This window comes from Diospyros lotus, chromosome 8 (genome assembly GCF_014633365.1).
Source record: "Diospyros lotus cultivar Yz01 chromosome 8, ASM1463336v1, whole genome shotgun sequence".
NCBI classification, from domain to species: Eukaryota; Viridiplantae; Streptophyta; class Magnoliopsida; order Ericales; family Ebenaceae; genus Diospyros; species Diospyros lotus.
In genome coordinates, this window is record NC_068345.1 from 31368818 (window position 1) to 31390655 (window position 21838).

Sequence of the window (21838 nt, forward strand, 5' to 3'; positions counted from 1 at the left end):
AACTAATGCGAAAATCTTGGTGAGATTAGTGGAACCCTTAGAGTTGTTGAAACCTTGGGAGAATAGAGTATGTGTGTGTAGAAATACCGAACTACTATAAATTGTCTTGTACCTCATTTATTTATTCTTGCTATATCTTGTGACTTGTAATTTATTAATCTCAAACTCACATATACTGATATACATAATTATAAAATCTTAATTTATTTAAAATTAAATAATAAAAATTTAATTAAAAAATAATAATAATATTTATTTTTAAAAAAATAAATTCTCAATTCACGGTAGTAAGATCTCTCTTATCACCTTTACCCAACAAAAGAGAAATGTTAGAAAGCCCGACGGCCTTACCGAAAGGGGGCAAAAAGTCAATTTTGCCCCCACGCTGGCTTTCTTCCTCCCCCTCCCATGGATCCCCCCATCGACTGTCGGCGAGGGCGAGGCGAGACGGCCATGGCTGAAAGGCGAGGCGAGGCGAGACGACGGCCGTGAGGCGCGGTGACCATGGCAGACGGATGCACAAAGAGGGGGGGTGTAGTGGTCCATTTTGTAAATTTACAAAATGAGTGAGGCAAAATCGTCTTTTTTATCCTTTTCTGTGAGTCGCTCTTTAGGCCCGTCGGCCTTATAGAGCGACTCCCAACAAAATTCAACCGCAATAATGAGTTCGTACTAAACCGCTGCACTGGGGGTCCAGAAAAATATAGAGAGATAGAGTAAAAGAAAAGGTTTTGGACAATACGTACTTCATATCGTGGTTGAAGAGATGGAATCGTTATTGAAAAAGATGTTCAACGCTTCTCCCTCTCCTTTTTTTGTGTATATATATAGTCTGATTCCCCTTCTCATTGATAGGCTGAGAAGGAAGAAAACCATATTTGGGTTCATCTAATACATTTCCGCTCTTCCTAATTCTCCCCCAGAAAACAACGTCGATGCGTTCAGCGGGTTTTGGACAAAGAGAGAAACATGTCGTCGGCAACAAGGAAGGTGATCTTGAAGGCCTCCGACGACGTTGTCTTTGAGATCGACGAAGCGGTGGCCTTCCAGTCGGTGGTAATTAAGTTCGCAATCGAGGATTGCCACGACAATTACATCCGGTTGCCCAACGTCACGAGCAAGATTTTGGAGAAGGTGATCGATTATTGCAAGAGGCACCTCGAGGCTGAAGAGTCTCCTTATCAGCAGGCCCGGGACGACCTCGAGGCTTTTGATGCTGAATTTCTCAAAGTAGATCAGGCCACGCTGTTTGATCTCATTCAGGTATACACCCCCCCCCCCGCCGGGGGCCTATTTCTTACTCTTTTTTGCTTGTATATATAAATATTTCATCGTAATTGGTTATGTTGTCCGTTCTTGATGATTATAAACGGGGTTTCAGACTTTAATAGGGATAATTACGTATAAGCCTTGATTTCTCCCTAAAACATTATGAGTTCCAATAGCTTTTAAGGTTATTTAGTGCACAGGTTTAGAATGGAATTTTCCATGTTGAATTCATTTATACTAAATTGATTATTAACAGTGTTCAATTTGAAACTAGTTTATTTAATGCTTTTGTCAGCAGTCCCTGGACTACTTTCAACCAAGTTTACCTCAACTTTTTTTAAAATCAATTGGGTTAATATACCATTCAAACTAGCATGGAAATTCTATTATGTTCAGATAATTCACGCCGCTTGCAGCTGAGATTAACATAAGAAAAGTTTGGTTAGAGGTGAGATTAACATAAGAACAGATGGAACTCAAGTTCGAAGACTAGAATTTGACGGATGTCCTAACCATGTCATTGGAAAATTGACTCCTGGTTAGGACTAAGACTAGCGCACTAGGGTCATACTGGGGATAATAAAAGGAGTGGCCGTTGTGAAGGGAAATTCTATTTGTAACCATCATTTTTGCTCTCTGTAACCCACTTTTAATATCCCTAAAATATTCTCAGATGAAAACTCATATTTACCCTTCATTTAAATTATTTACGATCAATCATTCACCATTACTCCTCAAGCGCGTGCACCCACTTCCTTACCCACCATCACCACAGCCATTTTATTCTATTATTCAAATAGCAACAATTATTAATAGATCGATATAAGACAGTAGAAAATTATTAATATTTTTAAAAGTTAAAATAATTTCTCAATATTATCAAATAACATGCATCTATATAATTTATTTTTAAAAATAACATAATTTATAACATCAATCACTAGTTAAATCACATAATTTACCTACACTACAGATGAATTAAATCACATAATTTACTTGCACGACAAAAGAATTAAAAAAATAAGATTAATTAAAAAATAAAAAATATTTTTCGGGGGTGCCTTCAAGCCCCGAATCTTAACGTTCGGGACCTGGGAAATGCCCCGAACCTTGGGGTTCTGGCAATTTGGAGTTCCCCGAATCTCTGAGTTCGGGACATCTCCCAGCCCCCGAACCCCGAGGTTCGGGACATCCCTCAACCTCTGAACTTCAAAATTGTCCGAAGCCCCGAACCCTAAAGTTCGGGGGCTGGGGGATGCCCCCGAACCTTGGGATTCGGGTAATTTGGGGTTCCTCGAACCTCGAGATTCGAGGTATCTCCTAGCCCCCGAACCCCGTTATTCGGGGCATCCCTCAACTCCCGAATCTCAAAATTCGGGAGATTCATACAACTCCAAATTTATAAATTCGGAGTATATGAATTCTCCCGAATCTTGAGATTCGGGAGAATTCAATTCTCCTGAACCTCTGAGGTTCAGGAGAATATATATATATATATTTTATATATTATAATATATATAATATATATGTATATATATAATTATAATATGTATGTATATATATAATTATAATATTATAAATACTGTGAGAATGATTTCATATTACATAGCCATACATATATATTACATATATATATTGTGTTTTTTTTGAATTCATTGATTTAATTCATTCGTAGTATGTAAATTATGTTATTGAACTAGTAATTGATATTATAAATTATATTATTTTTAAATATAAATTATATAGATGTATGTTATTTGATAATATTAAAAAATTATTTTAATTTTTAAAAATATTAATAATTTTCTAATATCTTATATCTATTTAGCTATAGCTGTTGTTATTTGAATAATAGAGTGGGTTTGTTGCGCGTGGAGGTATCTTTTGAGGGATGGGTGTTTGGAGGGTATATTTGAAATATGAATGGTTGCAAAAAGAAATCACTCTGGTTGTAAATAGTAAAAATTAAAATTTTACTTTACGCTGGTTACGAAGAGTAAAAATTATGGTTGCAAATAGAATTTCCCCGTTGTGAAAGCAGAGACATGTACTTCGTCTTTCTGGTTTATATTAAATTATTTTCTCTGTTATAGTTTCTGGTTCAAGTTCATATTATATGTTTTGTTTCTTCAATCATATGTGGTGTTTTTTGTGGACGGTATGGATTAACTGTGAAGACATGCTGCTAGCCAATTTAAAACGTAGGGAATGGATGGATTGTTGATTTCCTATTGCTGCTAGATGATTGTGGGTGACCCCACTGACCATCAGATGCAAGTGTCGAACAAACGGTTTTGAACCTACCAACAATGGAAATGGATTTTGTGATAGCTGGCTTCTTTAAAGATTTAGTATACTATTCAACCATCAGTAATGACAACTTTCTGTACCTGCTCCTGTATCTGTTAGTTGTTCAGTTTTGTTTTCCTCTCCAATGCATTATTTAGTTTTAATTCTGGTCTTTATGTTTCCTGTTTAGTGAGCTCTTGGGCTATCTTTTCTTTTAAGGATTTTACCAAATAAGGACAGGTAACGCAGCTCTATTAACATTTAAATTTGTGAACGCATTTTAATTCTGAATTATGAACCAGTCCCATGACCAAATGTGACATTCTTTTGGCAACTAGGTGTGTGCATATCATTTAAATAACCTAATCCTTTCCTTTTTTTTTTTTTGGGGGGGGGGGGGGGAGGGGCGCTTTGTGAATGTTTTAGTTTTCTCATTTTCATCTTTTTGATATTCATCTTAAAAGAAGAATCCCAACAGAATAGGTGAAAAGAAAATAAATTTTACAAAGCCCACACAATGCAAGAGATTAGGTTATATGAGTTATATGCACACGATGCCTCCATACCAGTAACATTTTTCTTTAAAAAAAAAACCCAGAAAGAATGCGCCTTAACATTTCAGTTGTTGTAGTTGTTTTATCATAATTAAGTTTGTGTGTCATGTTTGTATTTATTTGGTATCAATGGTAATTTCCACATGAACTTTTGTCCTCTCATAGTTGCCTCTTGTTATCTTGTCAGTTTTCCAATCTTTTATGCTTAGCTTCCTTCCATGCTCTTAAATTAGTTGTCAGATGATAATTTAACATCTTCTCTAAGATATTTAGCTGTTCAGCTAAAATACATGGAGAGTTATTTGTCATTTCAATGCAACATTCATAGTTTTACCATCTGAATGATAGCATTCCTCCATTTGTCATTTCAACTTTCAAGTACCATATATTACTGTAGTCCAACTCTCCTTTTCACTTCCAGGCATCAAATTGTCCGAATATCAAGAGCTTGTTGATCCTAACTTGCCAGACGATTGGAGTGATGCAGAACTAGAAACAAAGAATAAGAGTAATCTTGATTACTGAAAAATAATATCATTAATCAATGTCAATAATCAAGGCTGTCTTCAATTACAACCAAAATGGACTATTTATGGGCAACTGATGGGCACTGTTGTTAGAATCTTACGATTCACAATTCGAATCGTATGATTCGACTGAATTCATATAGAAATCGAATTGAATCTATAGGGTGAATCTAAAATCCCTTAGAATCGTATGATTCACGATTCGAATCGTACAATTCAATTCGATTCATATAGAAATCGAGTCTAATTTATAGGGTGAATAAAAAATCCCTTAGAATCAACTATGAATCGGACGAATCGACTGTGAATTGCATGAATAGCTCGATTCGTCCGATTCATCCAATTCATGCGACTTTGTCTACATGTGTGCTTTAATCAAATATTCGTTCGATTTGGCTATCTTTGAAAACAAAGAAGATGATGAAGATGATGATGCTCTTGAACTTGAAGATGAAGATGATTGATAACTAGTAAAGATTATGGACAATGGAGTTTATTAGTAACCTTATAGTTGTAGGTTTTTTTTTTTTTTTTTCTAGTTTGTTATTTTGAAAGTGGTTTGGTTTGGTGCAATTTGAATTTAAAGGCAACATGAATATACTTTTGCCTTTTGGTATAATTTTAAACTTAGCAAATATATTTAAAAGTTTATTTATCTATTTATATTTAAAAGAATTGATCATGGTGGGCACATTATTTATTTTCTATAGATATATATTATTTGTAGTTGAAATTGAGAATGTATATCGAATCTTACGATTCGATTTGATTCTCGATTCACGATTCATAAAATAAGGATTTCGATTTTCGATTCGAATCTTGATTTAACAACTATGCTAATGGGTAACAATCTACTCTAACTAGGATTCCTTGATCCAATCTAATTAGGATTTTTCTAGCTAAAGGAAACAAAAAGCCAATAAAAGAAATTAAGAGAAACTAGGAAACAAATAAAAAAAGAAATAAACTAAATAAATAAAATAAAGAATACTAATTTCTACATTTACTATTCTTTCCTACATCATGGAGGCATGATCAAGAGAAAACCCCCTGAAGAAATAATAAAATTATTCAATATTAAATATTGTAATGCTGAGGAAGAAGAGAAATTCCATGGGGAGAACCAATGAATATGTAATATGATTATGTTAATTTATGTTTTTAACTTTTGAGTACATTTGAGGGTGACTGTTTCTACCATCCCACTTTATTTTGCAAACACTTGTCAAAATCCGGAGTCTGAGCTATGTGATTTGCTCGAGTGTCATTTTCCATCTGCACATAATTGCAAAGAATGATTAGTTTACTCCTTCCAGTTGGGGAAACTCAAACCCTATTCTTTATCATACTAACAAACTTATCTGAGCAATGAAATAGCCAATAAATGTCTGTTTCCTTTTATTTCAGGATTTGCATCTTTTTGTATGGACTGTTGCTTGTAATTAGGGTGTGCTTTGTTGCTCGCTAAACTCCTCTTGCTGCTTGTTGTGCATTGTGGTGTTCGCCTATACTGGCTCAAATGCTTAATTTGGATTCGGAATTTAATCTATGGATTGTATGCATGTATCCATATAATGCTTGTTTTAATCATTCCCCTGCTACTTTCTCATATATGATCAACACAAGAGTAAGGAGCATTTTCATTTGTTATTTTGGTACTCAATGAGCATATTCTTTTAGCCTAGGTTTAGAGGAATAATTTTTTGTGGAAAGTAAAAAATAATAAATGTTTATTTTCATATATTTTTATACATACACATAAATATGATAACATTGTCTAACTTTCTTTTCTTTTCCTCCCTCAAATTCCAGTTCCAATCATCTGATGAAGTTATCTGAATAATTGATATCCCTTCCAAGAAATACTCTTGCTAAGGGTACGCATCCGAAAGAAATCTTTGGTTAAACAATACTGGAATAAAATAGTCAAGAAAATTTTTGTCTTTGGTTAAATTTTTAATTTATTTATTTTTTCACTATTTATCTATTTGGGATCCATGAATCCCGAAAGACAAAGTGAAAAGAAATTCAATATTCACAAAACCCACAAAATGGAAGGGATTAGTACATATACACACCTTTCCAGTAACAACTTTTAAAAAAAAAAGTGTGGTGTTGTTATTGTTTTTATCTTTTCAGACAAAGTCAGGGGAGGTTTCATTGTAAAGATCACACAAACCTTTTTCCGTGAATAGATGCCCCCCAATATCTTGTCAGTTGGTTTTATTATCATTTGTGCTTAGCCATAGTTACCAGGAATGTGGTACATTTGGTCATTGTATCGGAACAGGTATAGGGTACATTAGTGCTAATTTTATGGTACCGAGAGGGTAGCCATAGAAGTTAGTTTGTTTTATTTTGTTTTGAATTTTTTTCTACCTTCTTGTACAACTAATGGAATGAAGCATCCTGTTAATGCACACGAAGACAGGTCTGAATATAATTCAAAATGCATTGGAATGTACATGAAATTGAGGTAGGCAAGCTTTGTTTACTCTAATCTTCTTTGAAAATTTTTCCAACTTTAAGTTTCTTCGTGAGTTTTTAATTGTTTTAACTAAACTAATGCACTGCGTGGGATCCCTTTCTTGGGGATCTTGATGAGTAGCTGATCTTGGAGTTCTCAATTGGTCCTTGAGTTTGGAGTTCTCATTCCTTACATTTGAGGGTAACTCTTTCTACCATCCCACTTTATTTTACAAACTCTTGTCAAAATCCGTAGTCTGAGCTATGTGATTTGCTCGATTGTCATCTTCCATCTGCACAAAATTGCTAGGAAGGATTAGCTTAGTCCTCCCAATTGGGGAAACTCAAACCCTATTCTTTATCATACTAACAAACTTATTATAGCAATGAAATAGCAAATAAATGTCTGTTTCCTTTTATTTCAGGATTTGCATCTTTATGTATGTACTGTTGCTTGTAATTATGGTATGCTTGGATGCTCGCTAGACTCCTCTTGCTGCTTGTTGTGCATTGAGGTGTTGGCCCATACTGGCTCAAATGCTTATTTTGTATTCTGAATTTAATCTATGGATTGTATGCATGTGTCCATATAATGCTTGTTTTAACCATTCCCCTGCTACTTTCTCATATATGATCAACACAAGAGTAAGGAGCATTTTCATTTGTTATTTTGGTACTTAATGAGCATAGTCTTTTAGCCTAGGTTTAGAGGAATAATTTTTTTTGAAAAACAAAAAATAATAAATGTTTATTTTCATATATTTTTATACATACACATAAATATGATAACATTCTCCAACTTTCTTTTCTTTTCCTCCCACAAATTCCAGTTCCAATCATCTGATAAAACTATCTAAAAAATGGATGTCCCTTCCAAGAAATACTCTTGCTAAGGGTACACGTCCAAAAGAAATCTTAAGTAAAACAATACTCAAATAAAATAGTCAAGAAAATTTATGTCTTTGCTTAAAATTGTAATTTATTTATTTTTCACTGTTTATCTATTTGGGATCCATGAACCCTGAAAGACAAAGTGAAAAGAAAATAAATATTCACAAAACCTACAAAATGGAAGGGATTAGGTATCACACTTCCTTGCCAGTAGCAACTTTTTTAAAAAAGTGTGGTGCTGTTATTGTTTTTATCTTTTGAGACAAAGTTTTGGAGGTTTCATTGTAATGTTCACGTAAACCTTTTTCTGTGAATAGTTGCCTCCCAATATCTTGTCATTAGGTTTTATGATCATTTGTTCTTAGCCGTAGTTACCAGGAATATGGTACCTTTGGTCATTGTACAGGAACAGGTACAGGGTACCTTAGTGCTAATTTTATGGTACTGAGAGGGTAGCCATAGAAGTTGGTTTGTTTTATTTTGTGTTGAATTTTTTTCTACGTTCTTGTACAACTTATGGAATGAAGCATCCTGTTAATGCACATAAAGATAGGTTTGAATACAATTCAAAATGCAATGGAATATAAAAGAAATTGAGGTAGTCAAGCTTTGTTTACTCTAATCTTCTTTGAAAATTTTTCCAACTTTAAGTTTCTTCCCGAGTTTTTAATTGTTTTTAACTAAACTAATCCACTGCTTGGATCCCTTTCTTAGGGATCCAGATTGGGGTTCATTCAAGGTGTTGAAAAACTGTCAACTGTCTTTTCAAAATCAGAGCAAATTGTCACTGGTTAAAAAAAACTGTGGACACTTTCTGTTTGGCAGATTATGAAAATTAATCTAGAGTTAGTGGAAGATCCACTAACTCCCCAAGTTGCCAAATGTTGATCTCTCTGTGAAATTAAGTGGGTTTCCTTCAATTGTTCCTTGAGTTTGGAGTTCTCATTCCTTACCTTGGAACCTTGATGAGTAGCTGATCTTGCCTCCGCAAACTTGGTCTCTTTCTCCTCCAAAGCCTTGGACTTCAAAAATAGTCCATTGTCCAAGTCCAAGGCCTTTTGTGATGCCAAGGCAAACCTCTCATTGATGGCCAAGAACAGGACGATGTTTTGACGAACAAGATTTACAAAATGATTAGTGGAGTTTCATTATGAAATGAACCGATCAAAAGACTAAAAATAGAATTACCTAAGTTACATTCTTACACATAAGGGCTTCAAGGGTGTTCTTGGTGAGCTTGGTGGTCTGACGATTTGCCAGGGTCAGAAGGCCCTAAAGAAGTTGTTGGGCCATTGTCGTGTCCAAGCACAAATCTTTCTTCCTGGTGTTCCTCTTGGGGATGTGGATGTGGCCTTGGATTGCAAAGGAGCTAGCAAGGTGAGAACCCGTAGAAACGCTCCCCATTAGTGGCTCAATATTGGCTGGCAGGTGACTTGGGTGATGGAGCTCTCTTCTACATTAGGGCCTTGGAAATGGAGGCGGTAGTGGCTGACTTCTTCTACTTGAAGGGGGGTGGGACATTTTCCCCCTACCGTCGAGCTTGGCACCAGTTAGTCTTCATGATTTCCATCTCAGCCCTTGGAGCCTTGAACTACCATACCCAGTCCACCATCTCAACTAAAGAAAAATAAAGCATAAAAACTACGTTAGTGGATAAAACATATAAAGTAAAGATGCAAGAAGTTCGACTAAAAATCACTTAGAACAAAAAATGAAAGGAAGAGTTAAGAACCTAAGGGTGAACCCCATTTAGTGTTAAGACTAGGAGAAAGAAGGTCGAGTGAGAGAGCTTGGTCAAAGACGAGCTTCAAGTCAGTAATGTGTTTGAGGCTGAGAAAGACTTGCAAACTCAACTTCTTAGTCTCAAATAGTCAAATTTTTGGGGTAGGTGCTTGATTCGTTCTCCACCTAGTTGGAAAAAGGAAAGGAATTTCTTCTTTCTTTCGAACAAAAAAAGAACCTCCCTTTCCATCTTTCGATGGAGGAGGGATTATCAACAATGAATTTCATCCTTGAGGCGACCATGAAGGTGTACTGTGCCTCAAATTGATTGAAAGTGGAAAGTCAAAATATTTTTAGGAAAAGTCGAGCATGGGGAAGAATGGACTTACCTCATCAACAAATGTGGAAGGTGGCCAAGTCCCTTCATCCGATGGGTAACTTAGGATGGATTGAGGTTGAGGAACTTAAAGATGGTATAAATGAGATGGGGAAGATGAAGATGAAGACCTACTTCAAGGGTTTTCTTGTACATGACCCAGCTATTCAGTGGTGCCCAATTGGCAAGAAGATCTTCAAGCATGATATATTCGTAACCCTCTATGGGAAGGAGGAATCTATGTATGAGGATCTCAATGTCCTCGTTGTCGAGCACAGAAAGATCCTTGATAAGGTCTCCAAGAACATCCTTGGGCTTTATTGGTACTGGCTCTGCATTCTCCACCAACCTCACCTCCAACCGACAGAAGAACCTAACTCTACTTGAATCCAAGCTACTAAAGTTACTACTATTAGTGCTTGAATTCTACACAGATGCACCAAAGGACCTATTCTGAGAGTCACTAACATAAGACATACCTATTTATGAAGAAGGCAAGCAAAGAAACAAGGGGGCATTGAGCAAGGAATTGCCGAGTAGGGTGACACCAAGCAAGAAGTTATCAAGTAGGGAGACATTGAGCACACAACAAGGATTAGATAGAATCATAGAAGTATAGAAACGAAGTCAGAAGGAAAGGATCAACTTATAAGGACTGGTGCCTCTTCCTTTTCTTCCAAATACGATGGCGTGGTGTAATTTGAAGTGTCCATCAGAGTGCCTAAGTAGGAGATAAAGAGAAGAAAAAAGAACATTGAGAAATGGAAAAGGAAGAGTCAAACTTGGAATGTTCTTTCACTTGAGGGAGCTCAGTTGTAGGAGTGGGAGGCAAGTAATGGAGGTAATTAATCAACCTACCAACCAATCCCAAGCACCACATGTACCATTCCAAGGGGGACATGTGGACTAATGGGAGGTTGACACGTGATGTTGATGACTTGATATGAAGACTACTTGGAAAACATCTAGGGGGGACCTGCCATGTGGCAAGACCTTGTGCCTTAGTCGTTAATGCGCTTGACTCTACTAGTATGGCTCGAAGTCTTGAGACCATGCCTTGACTATGCTTGAGGTCACATCCCATGTAAGGTTTCCAACTAAGATCACACTTGAACCATCATTGGGCGAGATATAAAAGTCTTAAATATTTCAATTGTTAACCTAGAACTATGCGAAATTACCCTTAGATGATATAGGCGTATCTCAACACTCACAAACCCTCTCGATGTTAATAGGAATTGAAACAAAAAATTTAAACAATCAAACAGAAAGAAAATAAGAACAAGAAACAGAAAACAAACCACACAAATACCAAGATTTATCCTGGTTTAGTTTCCTTTGAGCAAACCTACATCTAGCCTTCAAAGAGCACCCTGAGCAATCTTATTAAACCAAAGAAAACTGACCTGTACAGCAGCAAGATCTCCCCTTATTTCCGAGTACATACAACAACTTCTCTCCCAAGATTACAAAGCTAAATCAGAACTCTAGCCTTCATCTAATAGAATACAATGCACTCATTACAATAGAAGAGAATAGAATGATTGCACACCCTCCTAGCACTCTATTTATAGAGTGGGCAGTTATTCCTAGAGAAGACATTAGATATTTACAGTTTAACCCCCCTCCCAATTTCTATTAATTATAGTTTGAGATAAAAACTTCTAACTAATTCTTCAATGGCCCTCTAGCACACTGCCATCATTCACTGCTACTGCCATCATTCACCTATACCATATACTCGAGACAACTGTTAAATAAGATAAGTAAGGGGGTATTAGTGTATTTATCTTTAAGTAAATGTATGTATATATATATATATATATGCTTATGTTGTACTCTTGAGGTATATAAAAATAGTTCCTTTGTATTTATCTAACATGGTATCAGAGCACAAACCCTAACCTAACCCTAGCCACCGCCGTCAGCCGACGCCATCACCGCCGGTCGCTTCGCCTGCCGTCGTCATCACCGCAGGTCTCTTCGTTGGCCGTTGGTCCCTCACTATCGCAGCTTTTCTTCTCCAGATCCGGTCCGGCCGCGCCCATATCTCGCCTTTTTCGTCGCTGGGCCTGGGCCCTTGCCGTCGCCGCACCTACGCCCTCGCCGTCGCCATGCCCGCGCCCACGCCCAAGCTCGCCCTCCAGATCCGACCGCGCCCGAGCTCGCCCTCACTGTCGCCGCCTCTGTCCCGGTCATCTCTCCGTCGCCTTCGCCGCGCCTGTCCAGATCCGGCCATCCTCAGGCGAACTCTGGTGACAGCTTCAGCTTTTGTGCTCCAGATCTAGTATTGCTCCAGATCTATTCTTTCTTCTCCTTGGTCGTGTAACCCAATCTGCTCCAGATCTGCCATTACTCCAGATCTGTCTTCCCTCTCTTTGGTTGTGTAATCAAATCTGCTCCAGATTTGCTGTTCTTTCTGTATCATGGATTCATCTCCAGCTCACTCTTCATCCACAAGTCGCTCCACCATGTCCACACCGGTGACCATTCCCTATTTTTCGGGCACACCGGTTATTACAACGGAGAAATTGAGCGGACATAATTATCCCGCTTGGTCATGTGCAGTTGAAATTTGGTTTCTTGGTCATGGCCTTGAGGATCATTTATCGAAGACTATTTCAACTGTTTCTGAGGGGGATCAACCTCTTTAGCGGAGAGTGGATGCCCAATTATTGAGTTTATTGTGGCAGACCATTGAGCCGACCTTAATGCCGATATTTCGACCTCTTCGGGAGTGTAGTGCCCTATGGACTCGGGCTCGTGAGCTGTATACTAGTGACATCACTCGTATTTATGATGTGATTGGTGCCTTATTCAATTTATGACAGACTGATTTGGATATGACCACATATTTGGGTAAGCTTCAAGCTTCTATTACTAACTTTAACGAGTTGATGCCCTTTGATACCAATATCAGGAAACAACAGCAACAACGTGATCAAATGTTTACTATCCTGTGTCTTCATGGAATTCGACCAGAACTTGACTCGGTTAAGACAGAGATTCTCGGCAGTGCCTCTTTTCCTCCTCTAACAGAAGTATTTACCAGACTACTTAGAGCCTCCTCTATTATTGTTGATTGTGGCATGTCCGTTGCTAGAGATCACTCCGCCCTAGTTACGACCTCGACTAGTCGTGGTGGTCGTCGGGGTGGTGGTCGTCCACGGCCCTAGTGCTCCTATTGTAATCGCCTTGGTCACACTAGAGAGACTTGTTATTGCCTACATGGACGTCCACCTCTTGCAACCAGTACTGCTAACATGGTTGTGGGCGTTTCAGAGGGTCAGGCATCTATCACACCCAGTGATTCCTCACCAGTGACTATCTCCAGGGGGGAGTATGCTCAGTTTCTTCAGTTCTGGGCAACACAACAAGCTACTTCACCTATCACATCCTTTGCTGACACTAGTAACCCTACTGCCTGCTTTACTAAGTTTTCATCTTCTCTTGGCCCATGGATCTTCGACTCCGGTGCCACCAATCACATGTCTGGTAATCGTTCTCTCCTATCTCATGTTCAAACTTCGCAGTCTCTACCTCTTGTTACATTGGCTGATGGCTCTCAAGCCTCAATCACGGGTATTGGTATCGCATTACCTCTTCCTACTTTACCATTATCATCTGTTTTACATTTACCACAATGTACCTTTAATTTGCTCTCTGTCAGTCAACTCACTCGCAGTCTTAATTGCTCTATAACTTTCTCGTCTGATTCTGTTCTTGTGTAGGATCGGGGGACTGAACGGACGATTGGCACGAGGCTTGAGTCTCACGGTCTCTACTATCTGTCTCTCCCTGCTTCTTCAGTGGCGTGCATGACAATAACTTCCCCACTACAAGTCTATTGTCAGTTGGGGCACCCATCTCTTCCCAATCTCAAGAAGATGGTTCTCAGTCTCTCTAGTATTTCTTCCTTAGAGTGAGAGTCTTGTCAATTTGGGAAACACATTCGTAGTTCTTTCCCAAGTAAAGTTACTAAACGTGTTAGTTCTCCTTTTTCAGTAGTCCATTCAGATGTATGGGGTCCCAGTCGTGTCAGTTCACAAGACGGTTTTCGTTATTTTGTAACATTTATTGATGATTTCTCTCGGACTACATGGTTATATTTAATGAAAACGCGTTCAGAGTTATTTTCAATCTTCATTACATTTTGTGCTAAAATTAGAACACAGTTCAATTTGCCTATCCATGTTCTTCGTAGTGATAATGCTCTTGAATATTTGTCTCTCCCATTCAGATCTTATATGGCATCCAATGGGATTCTTCACCAGACTTCGTGTCCTAGAACCCCATAACAAAATGGGGTAGCTGAACGCAAGAATCGCCATTTAATTGAGACAGCCCGCACGCTTCTTCTTCATATGCATGTTCCATTTCAATACTGGAGTGATGCTATCTTAACTGCATGTTACTTAATTAACCGCATGCCATCTTCTGTTTTTAATGACCAGATTCCTCATTCCATTATTTTTCCTCGGGTTGACTTATATTCTCTTCCCCCTCGTATCTTTGGGAGCACGTGCTTTGTTCACCATCTTGCCTCAGGTCGTGATAAGTTATCTACTCGTTTCGTCAAATGTGTTTTTCTGGGTTATTCTCTCCTTCCAAAGGGGTATCGTTGCTACTCTCCTTAATTAACTCGATGTTTTGTTTCAGCGGATGTTACCTTTTTTGAGTCATCTCCTTATTTCCCTTCTTCATATGCGATCTCCGATTCTGTGTCTGTTAGGTTACCTTTACCTATTCCTTCTCTTAACCTCACATCACCTTTATCTCCAACGCCTTCACCATCTCCACCATCCTTTGCCTCTCGCCTTGATCGCTCTGATCTTCAGGTCTATCAACGACGTCCACATCTCGTAGCCCAACCAGCACCGACTGTTGTCGCTAGTTCGCGGGAGCCGTCTCCTGACTCATCCCCGGTGCCAACTCGTTCTTCCTCCTCTGGTCCGTCGCCTTCGACTTTTGATCTTGACTTGCCTATTGCTCTTCGTAAAGGTACTCGCCATCCTATCTCCCATTTTGTTAGCTATGATTATTTGTCCCCTGGATATTCTGCTTTTGTTTCTTCTTTATCTTCTATTTCACCTCCTAAATCTGTTCCCGAAGCTCTTTCCCATCCAGGGTGGTGAGCTGCTATGGTCGAAGAAATGTTTGCTTTACATTCCACTAGGACTTGGGACTTAGTACCTCTTCCCATAGGTAGGTCTACTGTTGGTTGTCGCTGGGTTTACACTGTTAAAGTTGGTCCTGATGGCCGGATTGATCGTCTTAAGGCTCACCTTGTTGCTAGAGGATACACTCAGGTTTATGGTCTTGATTATAGTGATACATTCTCTCCTGTTGCTAAGATCTCCTATGTTCGCCTTTTCTTATCCCTTCCTGTTATGTTTCACTGGCCTCTTCATCAATTAGACATCAAAAATGCCTTTCTCCATGGCGATTTACAGGAGGAGGTGTATATAGAGCAACCTCCTGGCTTTGTTGCTCAGGGGGAGTCTGGACTGGTGTGTCGCCTTCGAAAATCTTTATACAGTTTAAAACAGTCTCCTCGAGTTTGGTTTGGTCGATTTAGTTCAGCTGTTCTTGAGTTTGGGTTAACTCGGAGTGAAGCTGATCATTCTGTTTTTCATCGTTCTCAGTCTGGCCGCCACATTCTTCTAGTGGTGTATGTTGATGATATAGTACTTACAGGGGATGATGATGTTGGTATCACTAAATTAAAGGTATATCTTCACCAACAGTTTCAGACGAAAGATCTGGGTCCTTTGAGATATTTTTTGGGTATTGAGGTAGCTCGGTCAAAGCAAGGCATCTATATTTCTCAAAGGAAGTATGCCTTGGATATGCTAGAAGAGATAGGATTGCTTGGATGTAAACCTACAGATACCCCTATGGATCCAAATATCAAGCTGTTACCGAGACAGGGGGAGCCTCTTTTTGATCATGGGCGCTACCGTCGATTAGTTGGGAAACTTAATTACCTCACTGTCACTCGTCCTGATATTTCATTTGCTGTGAGTATGGTAAGTCAGTTCTTGGATTCACCTTGTGATAGTCACTGGGATGCAGTGATCCGTATTCTTCGATATATTAAGGCTACCCCTGGTCGGGGTATATCGTATCAAAATCATGGGCACAGTCAGATTGTGGGATATACAGATGCTGATTGGGCAGGATCACCTAGTGACAGGAGATCCACATCTGGATACTGTATTTTTGTGGGTGGAAGCCTAGTCTCTTGGAAAAGTAAGAAGCAAATTGTTGTTGCCGAATCCAGTGCAGATGCTGAATACAAGGCAATGGTCGTAACAACATGTGAGCTAGTGTGGTTGAAACAATTAATTGAGGAGTTAGGAGTTACGCAGGTTAAGCCTATGCAATTGGTTTGTGACAACCAGGCTGCAATGCATATTGCCTCTAACCCTGTGTTTCATAAGAGAACCAAACATATTGAAATTGATTGTCATTTTGTTAGAGAAAATGTGCTCTCTAGGGATGTAGTTACAACATATGTGAGTTCCAATGATCAACTGGCTGATTTACTCACCAAGTCGCTTAGAGGGTCTCGTGTGAATTATATTTGTACCAAGCTGGGCATGCTCAATATATATGCTCCAGCTTGAGGGGGAGTGTTAAATAAGATAAGTAAGGGGGTATTAATGTATTTATCTTTAAGTAAATGTATGTATATATATATGCTTATGTTGTACTCTTGAGGTATATAAAAACAGCTCCTTTATATTTATCTAACAACAACATTTCAACAAATCTCCACCATTGTCTTGAGTATACTTCAACCTTCATCCATCAAGCCTTGGCCTTTCATAGATGAACTCATGTTCTAATCTTGCTCTTATATGACTTGCTGCATAAACCTGATCACTCAAAAACACAAACACATCAAACAAAACAATGCTGAAAAAATATAACAATGGACCACCTTTGAATAAATTTCAGCTGCAATGACTAAACTTACAACTCTCGTTAGATATTATCCTCCTCAATGGATTTCCTAATGAACATATTCCTAACACCAATATGATTGATATATTACATGGTGGGACTAAAGACTAAGCCAAATGGACTACCCATTAACTGTTTCAACTCCTCTTACCTAGACTATACTTTAGGGTTCCAGCTATACAACCAGCAACCTAAAATACATAACTTTCTGTCTAAGTACACTCCACCATAAACCAAATCCATAATTAATGTTATGCCTTAATCCCAAAGGTTCCATCCTTTTACACAGCATCACAACACAGTGAACCTTACCTGGATTGGCCTTAACTTTGCTAGACTTCCTCCTAGCTCCCAAAATCGGCCTTTTAGGATTTACCACTAACTTTCTCTTATGTTTGTTTCAAACTTTGAGAACTGCTCAACTTTCTTGAGACTTTTCTAACTACCAGCCTACTAAGATATGCTTATGATTAGGAGACCTAGGCTGCCTCAAGTTGTCCATTTCTATTCCAACCTCTATGTCTTATCTTTCCAGCTTCTCCTCCTTCCAACAATCTCAAACACTAAACTACCACCTCAGCTACACCTTGAGATTCTCATTGGATAACTATCAATGAAGCTGCCTTACTTTTCTTAGGCATACCATTGAAATTGACACAGCTTTTTCATGCACTCATTTTTAACCCCTTGGACCATCATAAGAGACTCCAATTCTTATAATATTTTGACTTTGGAATTACTTGAACTCATAGAGAGACATTCTAAGCAATAAACCTTGCTTACCTTTCTTTCTAACCTCTAATCCCTTGGGCTACTCTATAAAACCAATGTCTCTCTTAATTTTCCATGGATACTAGCTGATTAGTGACACCTATTTGACCCAAATTAAGCCTTCATGTGCTGCTATAACCAATGGCCATGTCTAGCCATTTCCCTAGACTTTTCCCATTTCCCAGCACTTCCTTAATTTACAAATAGACATTACAACAGCACTCCACCCCATTAACCTAAGGGATATTCCATTTAAGTCCAAGGTTAATTTTCTCCCCAAATTTATATGGCTCCATGCCATTCATTTGGACATGAGTGCAACCCTCTTTCTTATACTAGGGGTTCTATATCCCACCCTATCCTTAGCACTCAAGATGGTGCATAAGCATCTTATAAACCCAAATTTTCATACCTCGCTGGAACCTAACTTAAGACCTATCACTACCCATCCTAAGCAGCACTCTAAACTTTCTATTCCCTTGCTCATTTTCTACAAGATGATTTTATTTCCCTTTCCTTGCTTAATCCAGATTTCCCTATTGCTATATCCTGGTTCATAGGTTAGTTTAGGACATTCCCAAAGGATAATACATGCTGTTTTATTTTTCCAGCATCCCATATTCCATCTCTTTGCCCTTTGCATCTGCTAATTTTATGTCCTATTGGTAGAGTTTTCTCACATAGGTAAGAACCTTAGCTTTATAAGACCTAGGCATACCTATTCCACAACTCTACTCCACCTAACCTTTCATACCAGAAGCAATTTTCAGCAAGCTTATTTTAATTCCAGCAAGCTCATATACTCTTGGGAATTTCTTAGGGACACACCATCTCTACTAGGTTCACATCACTTAGCTCCACCATGAGACAAGGCCTAGATAGGTCCCCCTAGATCCTAGAAACTAATCTCTAATGGGCTTTTGACATATACAAGGTCTGATTTGGAGATTTTTACTTTTGGTGATCTTACCAAATCTACATGATTCCTATTTCCCTTGCATCTCCAATCCCTTGATACTTTACTCTTGATTATTATCTACTAACACCTTATCACCTACTATGACTCTATGGATTGAAAAAACATTTCCTATGATAAGTCCACCCTAAACCTAGAAACTATGCTACTTTTCCAATATTTCTAGACACTTATAGGACATCTGCACTATCATAGTCAACCTCACACACAGATGAAGAAATTCCAGGATTTTTCTCTAGGAGTTCACTCTTTCTTTTGGGACAATTCTTCTTAATATGTCCCTCATCATGGCAGTGATAGCATCTTATCATTTTCCTGTCATTCCTAGATTTTGACCTAAACCTACCCTTAAATTTAGGGTCCTTGTTTTCTAGTCTAGTCACAATTGTCAGAGCATCATGTATAGAGTTCTTTCCTTCAACCTCATGTTGTAATTCCTTGGAACTTAAGGCTTCGGTCACATCATCTAGAGATAACTTGTCTCTACCATGTTTTAAGATGTCAACAAAGGTTTCATTTGACTTTGGTAGAGAGTGCAATAAGACTAAGACCTTATCCTCATTATCATATTTGATGTCTATGTTCTCAAGATCCAAACATAACTTGTTAAACTCATCTATGTGCTCATGCAGTTTCTTACCTTCATCTATTCTAAAGGAGAAAAATTTGGTTTTCAAATATATCCTAGTAGATAGGGTTTTAGTCAAGTAAAGGGTCTCCAATCTTTTTCAAAGGTCTGATGCTGTGGTCATTTTGGCCACTTCCCTCAAGACTTTGTCCCCTAAACATAAAATCAAGGTGTTAAAAGCTTTCTTATCAATATCTTTCTTTCTTTTCTTTTGATTTTTCCTTTTTATGTTCTTTAGTGGAGGTTTCAAGCAGTGTTTCTTCCTCATCTAAAGCTTCTTCTAGTCCTAGATTCCCTAGTAATGCCCTTATTTTCATCTTCCAAAGGCCGAAATCGTTCTAGCCATCAAACTTCTCAATATCATACCTAGTTGCAGCTATTTATAACACTGTTCTATAATAGATATTTAAATAGATGAAAATCTTGAAGATTCTTAGATTAATCTTGAACCTAGGGATATGCTCTGATACCAATTTGTTAACCTAGGACTATGCGGAATTATCCTTAGATGATATAAGCCTCTCTCAGCACTCACAAACCCTCTCAGTGTTAATAGGAATTGAAACAGAAAATTGAAGCAATCAAATAGAAAGAAAATAAGAACAAGAAACATAAAACAAATCACACAAACGCCAAGATTTATCTTGGTTCAGTTTCCTTTTAGGAAACCTACATCCAGCCTTCAAAGAGCACCCCAAACAATCTTATTAAACCAAAGAAAATCGACCTGTACAACAACAAGATCTCCCCCCTATTCCCGAGTACATGCAACAACTTCTCTTCCAAGATTACAAAGCTAAATTAGAACTCTAGCCTTCATCTTAGAGAATAAAATGGCCGCACACACCCCTTAGCACTCTATTTATAGAGTGGGCAGTTATTCTTAGAGAAGACATTAGATATTTACAGTTTAACCCCCCCAATTTTCATTAATTATAGTTTGAGATATAAACTTCTATTTAATTCTTCAATGGCCTTTTAACACATTGCCATCATTCACTTATACCATATACTCGAGACAACATTTCAACATCAACAATAGATAAATATTTGCTATCCTCCTGCTTGTTATTCTATCGCTCTTTGCTTGTTCTTTTGCTATCAAATACTAATTTGATTGTTAAAATTTACCTCTAGAAACTAAAACCCAAAACTTATAAGGTTGGAGATGAACGGGATGCATGAGCAACCTCAAATAAAATTACGAAGGTAGTTTACCCAAGTTGTAAACTGTGTGTGCATTTACTGTGTAATAAATCCACTTCAAAGTAGGGCAGCAAATTCGGACGGCGCAACACCCATGTCTGCTATATATATATGGTGTTTGATCCTCTAGAAACGAAGCATTTTAACTTTTGGAGTTTTAAACAAGAGAGAGAAGCATGTGTTGTTGTCATCATTGTTGAAGAGGAAGGTGACGTTGAAGAGCTCTGACAGTGTTATCTTGAGATTAATGAAGCGGTGGCCTTCAAGTCGCAAATGATTAAGTTCGCAATTGAGGATTGCGATGACAATTTCATTGATGAGCAAGATTTTGGAGAAGGTGGTTGAGTATTGCAAGAGGCACGTTGAGGCTGAAGAGTCTTCTCCATACAAATAGACCCAAGATGACTTCAAGACTTTCAATTTCCAATTTGTCAAAGTTGATCACAACACTATTTGATCTCATTCTGGTATGAGATCCCCATACCTCATTCTTGTTGTGTATCCTAGTGTGTGAGTGTAAGTGTGAGTTTGTGTCCCACATTGGTTAGGCAAAGAGATGGGAATGCAGGGGTGGATCTAGGAATTTTGGTTGGGGAGGCTGAAATTTAAAAAGTTAATGTAATAAAATTTTTATGTAACCAAAAAGTCAGGCAGAGAGTGAGGGCGAGAGGGGCTGAGCTCGAGCGAGAGCAAGAGAGAGCCAGCGAGGGCGAGCGAGAGCAAGAGAGAGCCAACGAGGGCGAGCGAGAGCAAAAGAGAGGCAGAGAGCGAGAGGCAACGAGGGTGAGCCGTGAGCAAGAGAGAGGTCGAGAGAGAAAGGAGAAGAGAAGGGTGGGCTGGAATGACTTTGAGCTGGGCTAATACTAAATAATCAAAAAAATTACTCTATAAATTTAATTTTTGTTGTGGGTTGTCCTGGTCTTCAATCCAGAGCAGCTCACACATAGATCCGCCCTTGTGGGAATGGGTAATTATACTCTTCCCTTTCACTTGGGTTTGGGTCTTAAGGGGCGCCCAAATTTTGTGAGCAGGCGAACCCTTTGGGTTTCACGCGTGCCGCCGCCGCCGCTGCCGTCCAATTGGACAGCAGGTCGGGCTGATATATATATATTTTTTATATATCAAAAAATTTAAATAATAATTATATCATTATTTTATTATTTCCCTTTCCCATCATAATCCTCCTATGGCGGT

The 21838-nt window shown here is 38.3% G+C and overlaps 1 protein-coding gene across 1 annotated transcript; it reads left to right on the forward strand.

Annotated features, from left to right (window-relative positions):
* The first annotated feature begins 932 nt into the window (after nt 1-932).
* On the forward strand, nt 933-4605 carry LOC127808600 (SKP1-like protein 1A). The gene is made up of 2 exons (XM_052347172.1): nt 933-1263; nt 4534-4605. Exons 1-2 carry the CDS (start codon nt 970-972, stop codon nt 4603-4605), a joined length of 366 nt encoding a protein of 121 aa, XP_052203132.1. The 5' UTR covers nt 933-969.
* The last annotated feature ends 17233 nt before the right edge of the window (nt 4606-21838 follow it).

Bases quoted from the DNA above. Each gene is read 5' to 3' on its own strand.
- LOC127808600 (XM_052347172.1), top strand. From the start codon at position 970: ATGTCGTCGGCAACAAGGAAGGTGATCTTGAAGGCCTCCGACGACGTT. The intron at 1,264-4,533 runs GTATACACCCCC...TTTCACTTCCAG, and splicing joins CGCTGTTTGATCTCATTCAG to GCATCAAATTGTCCGAATAT.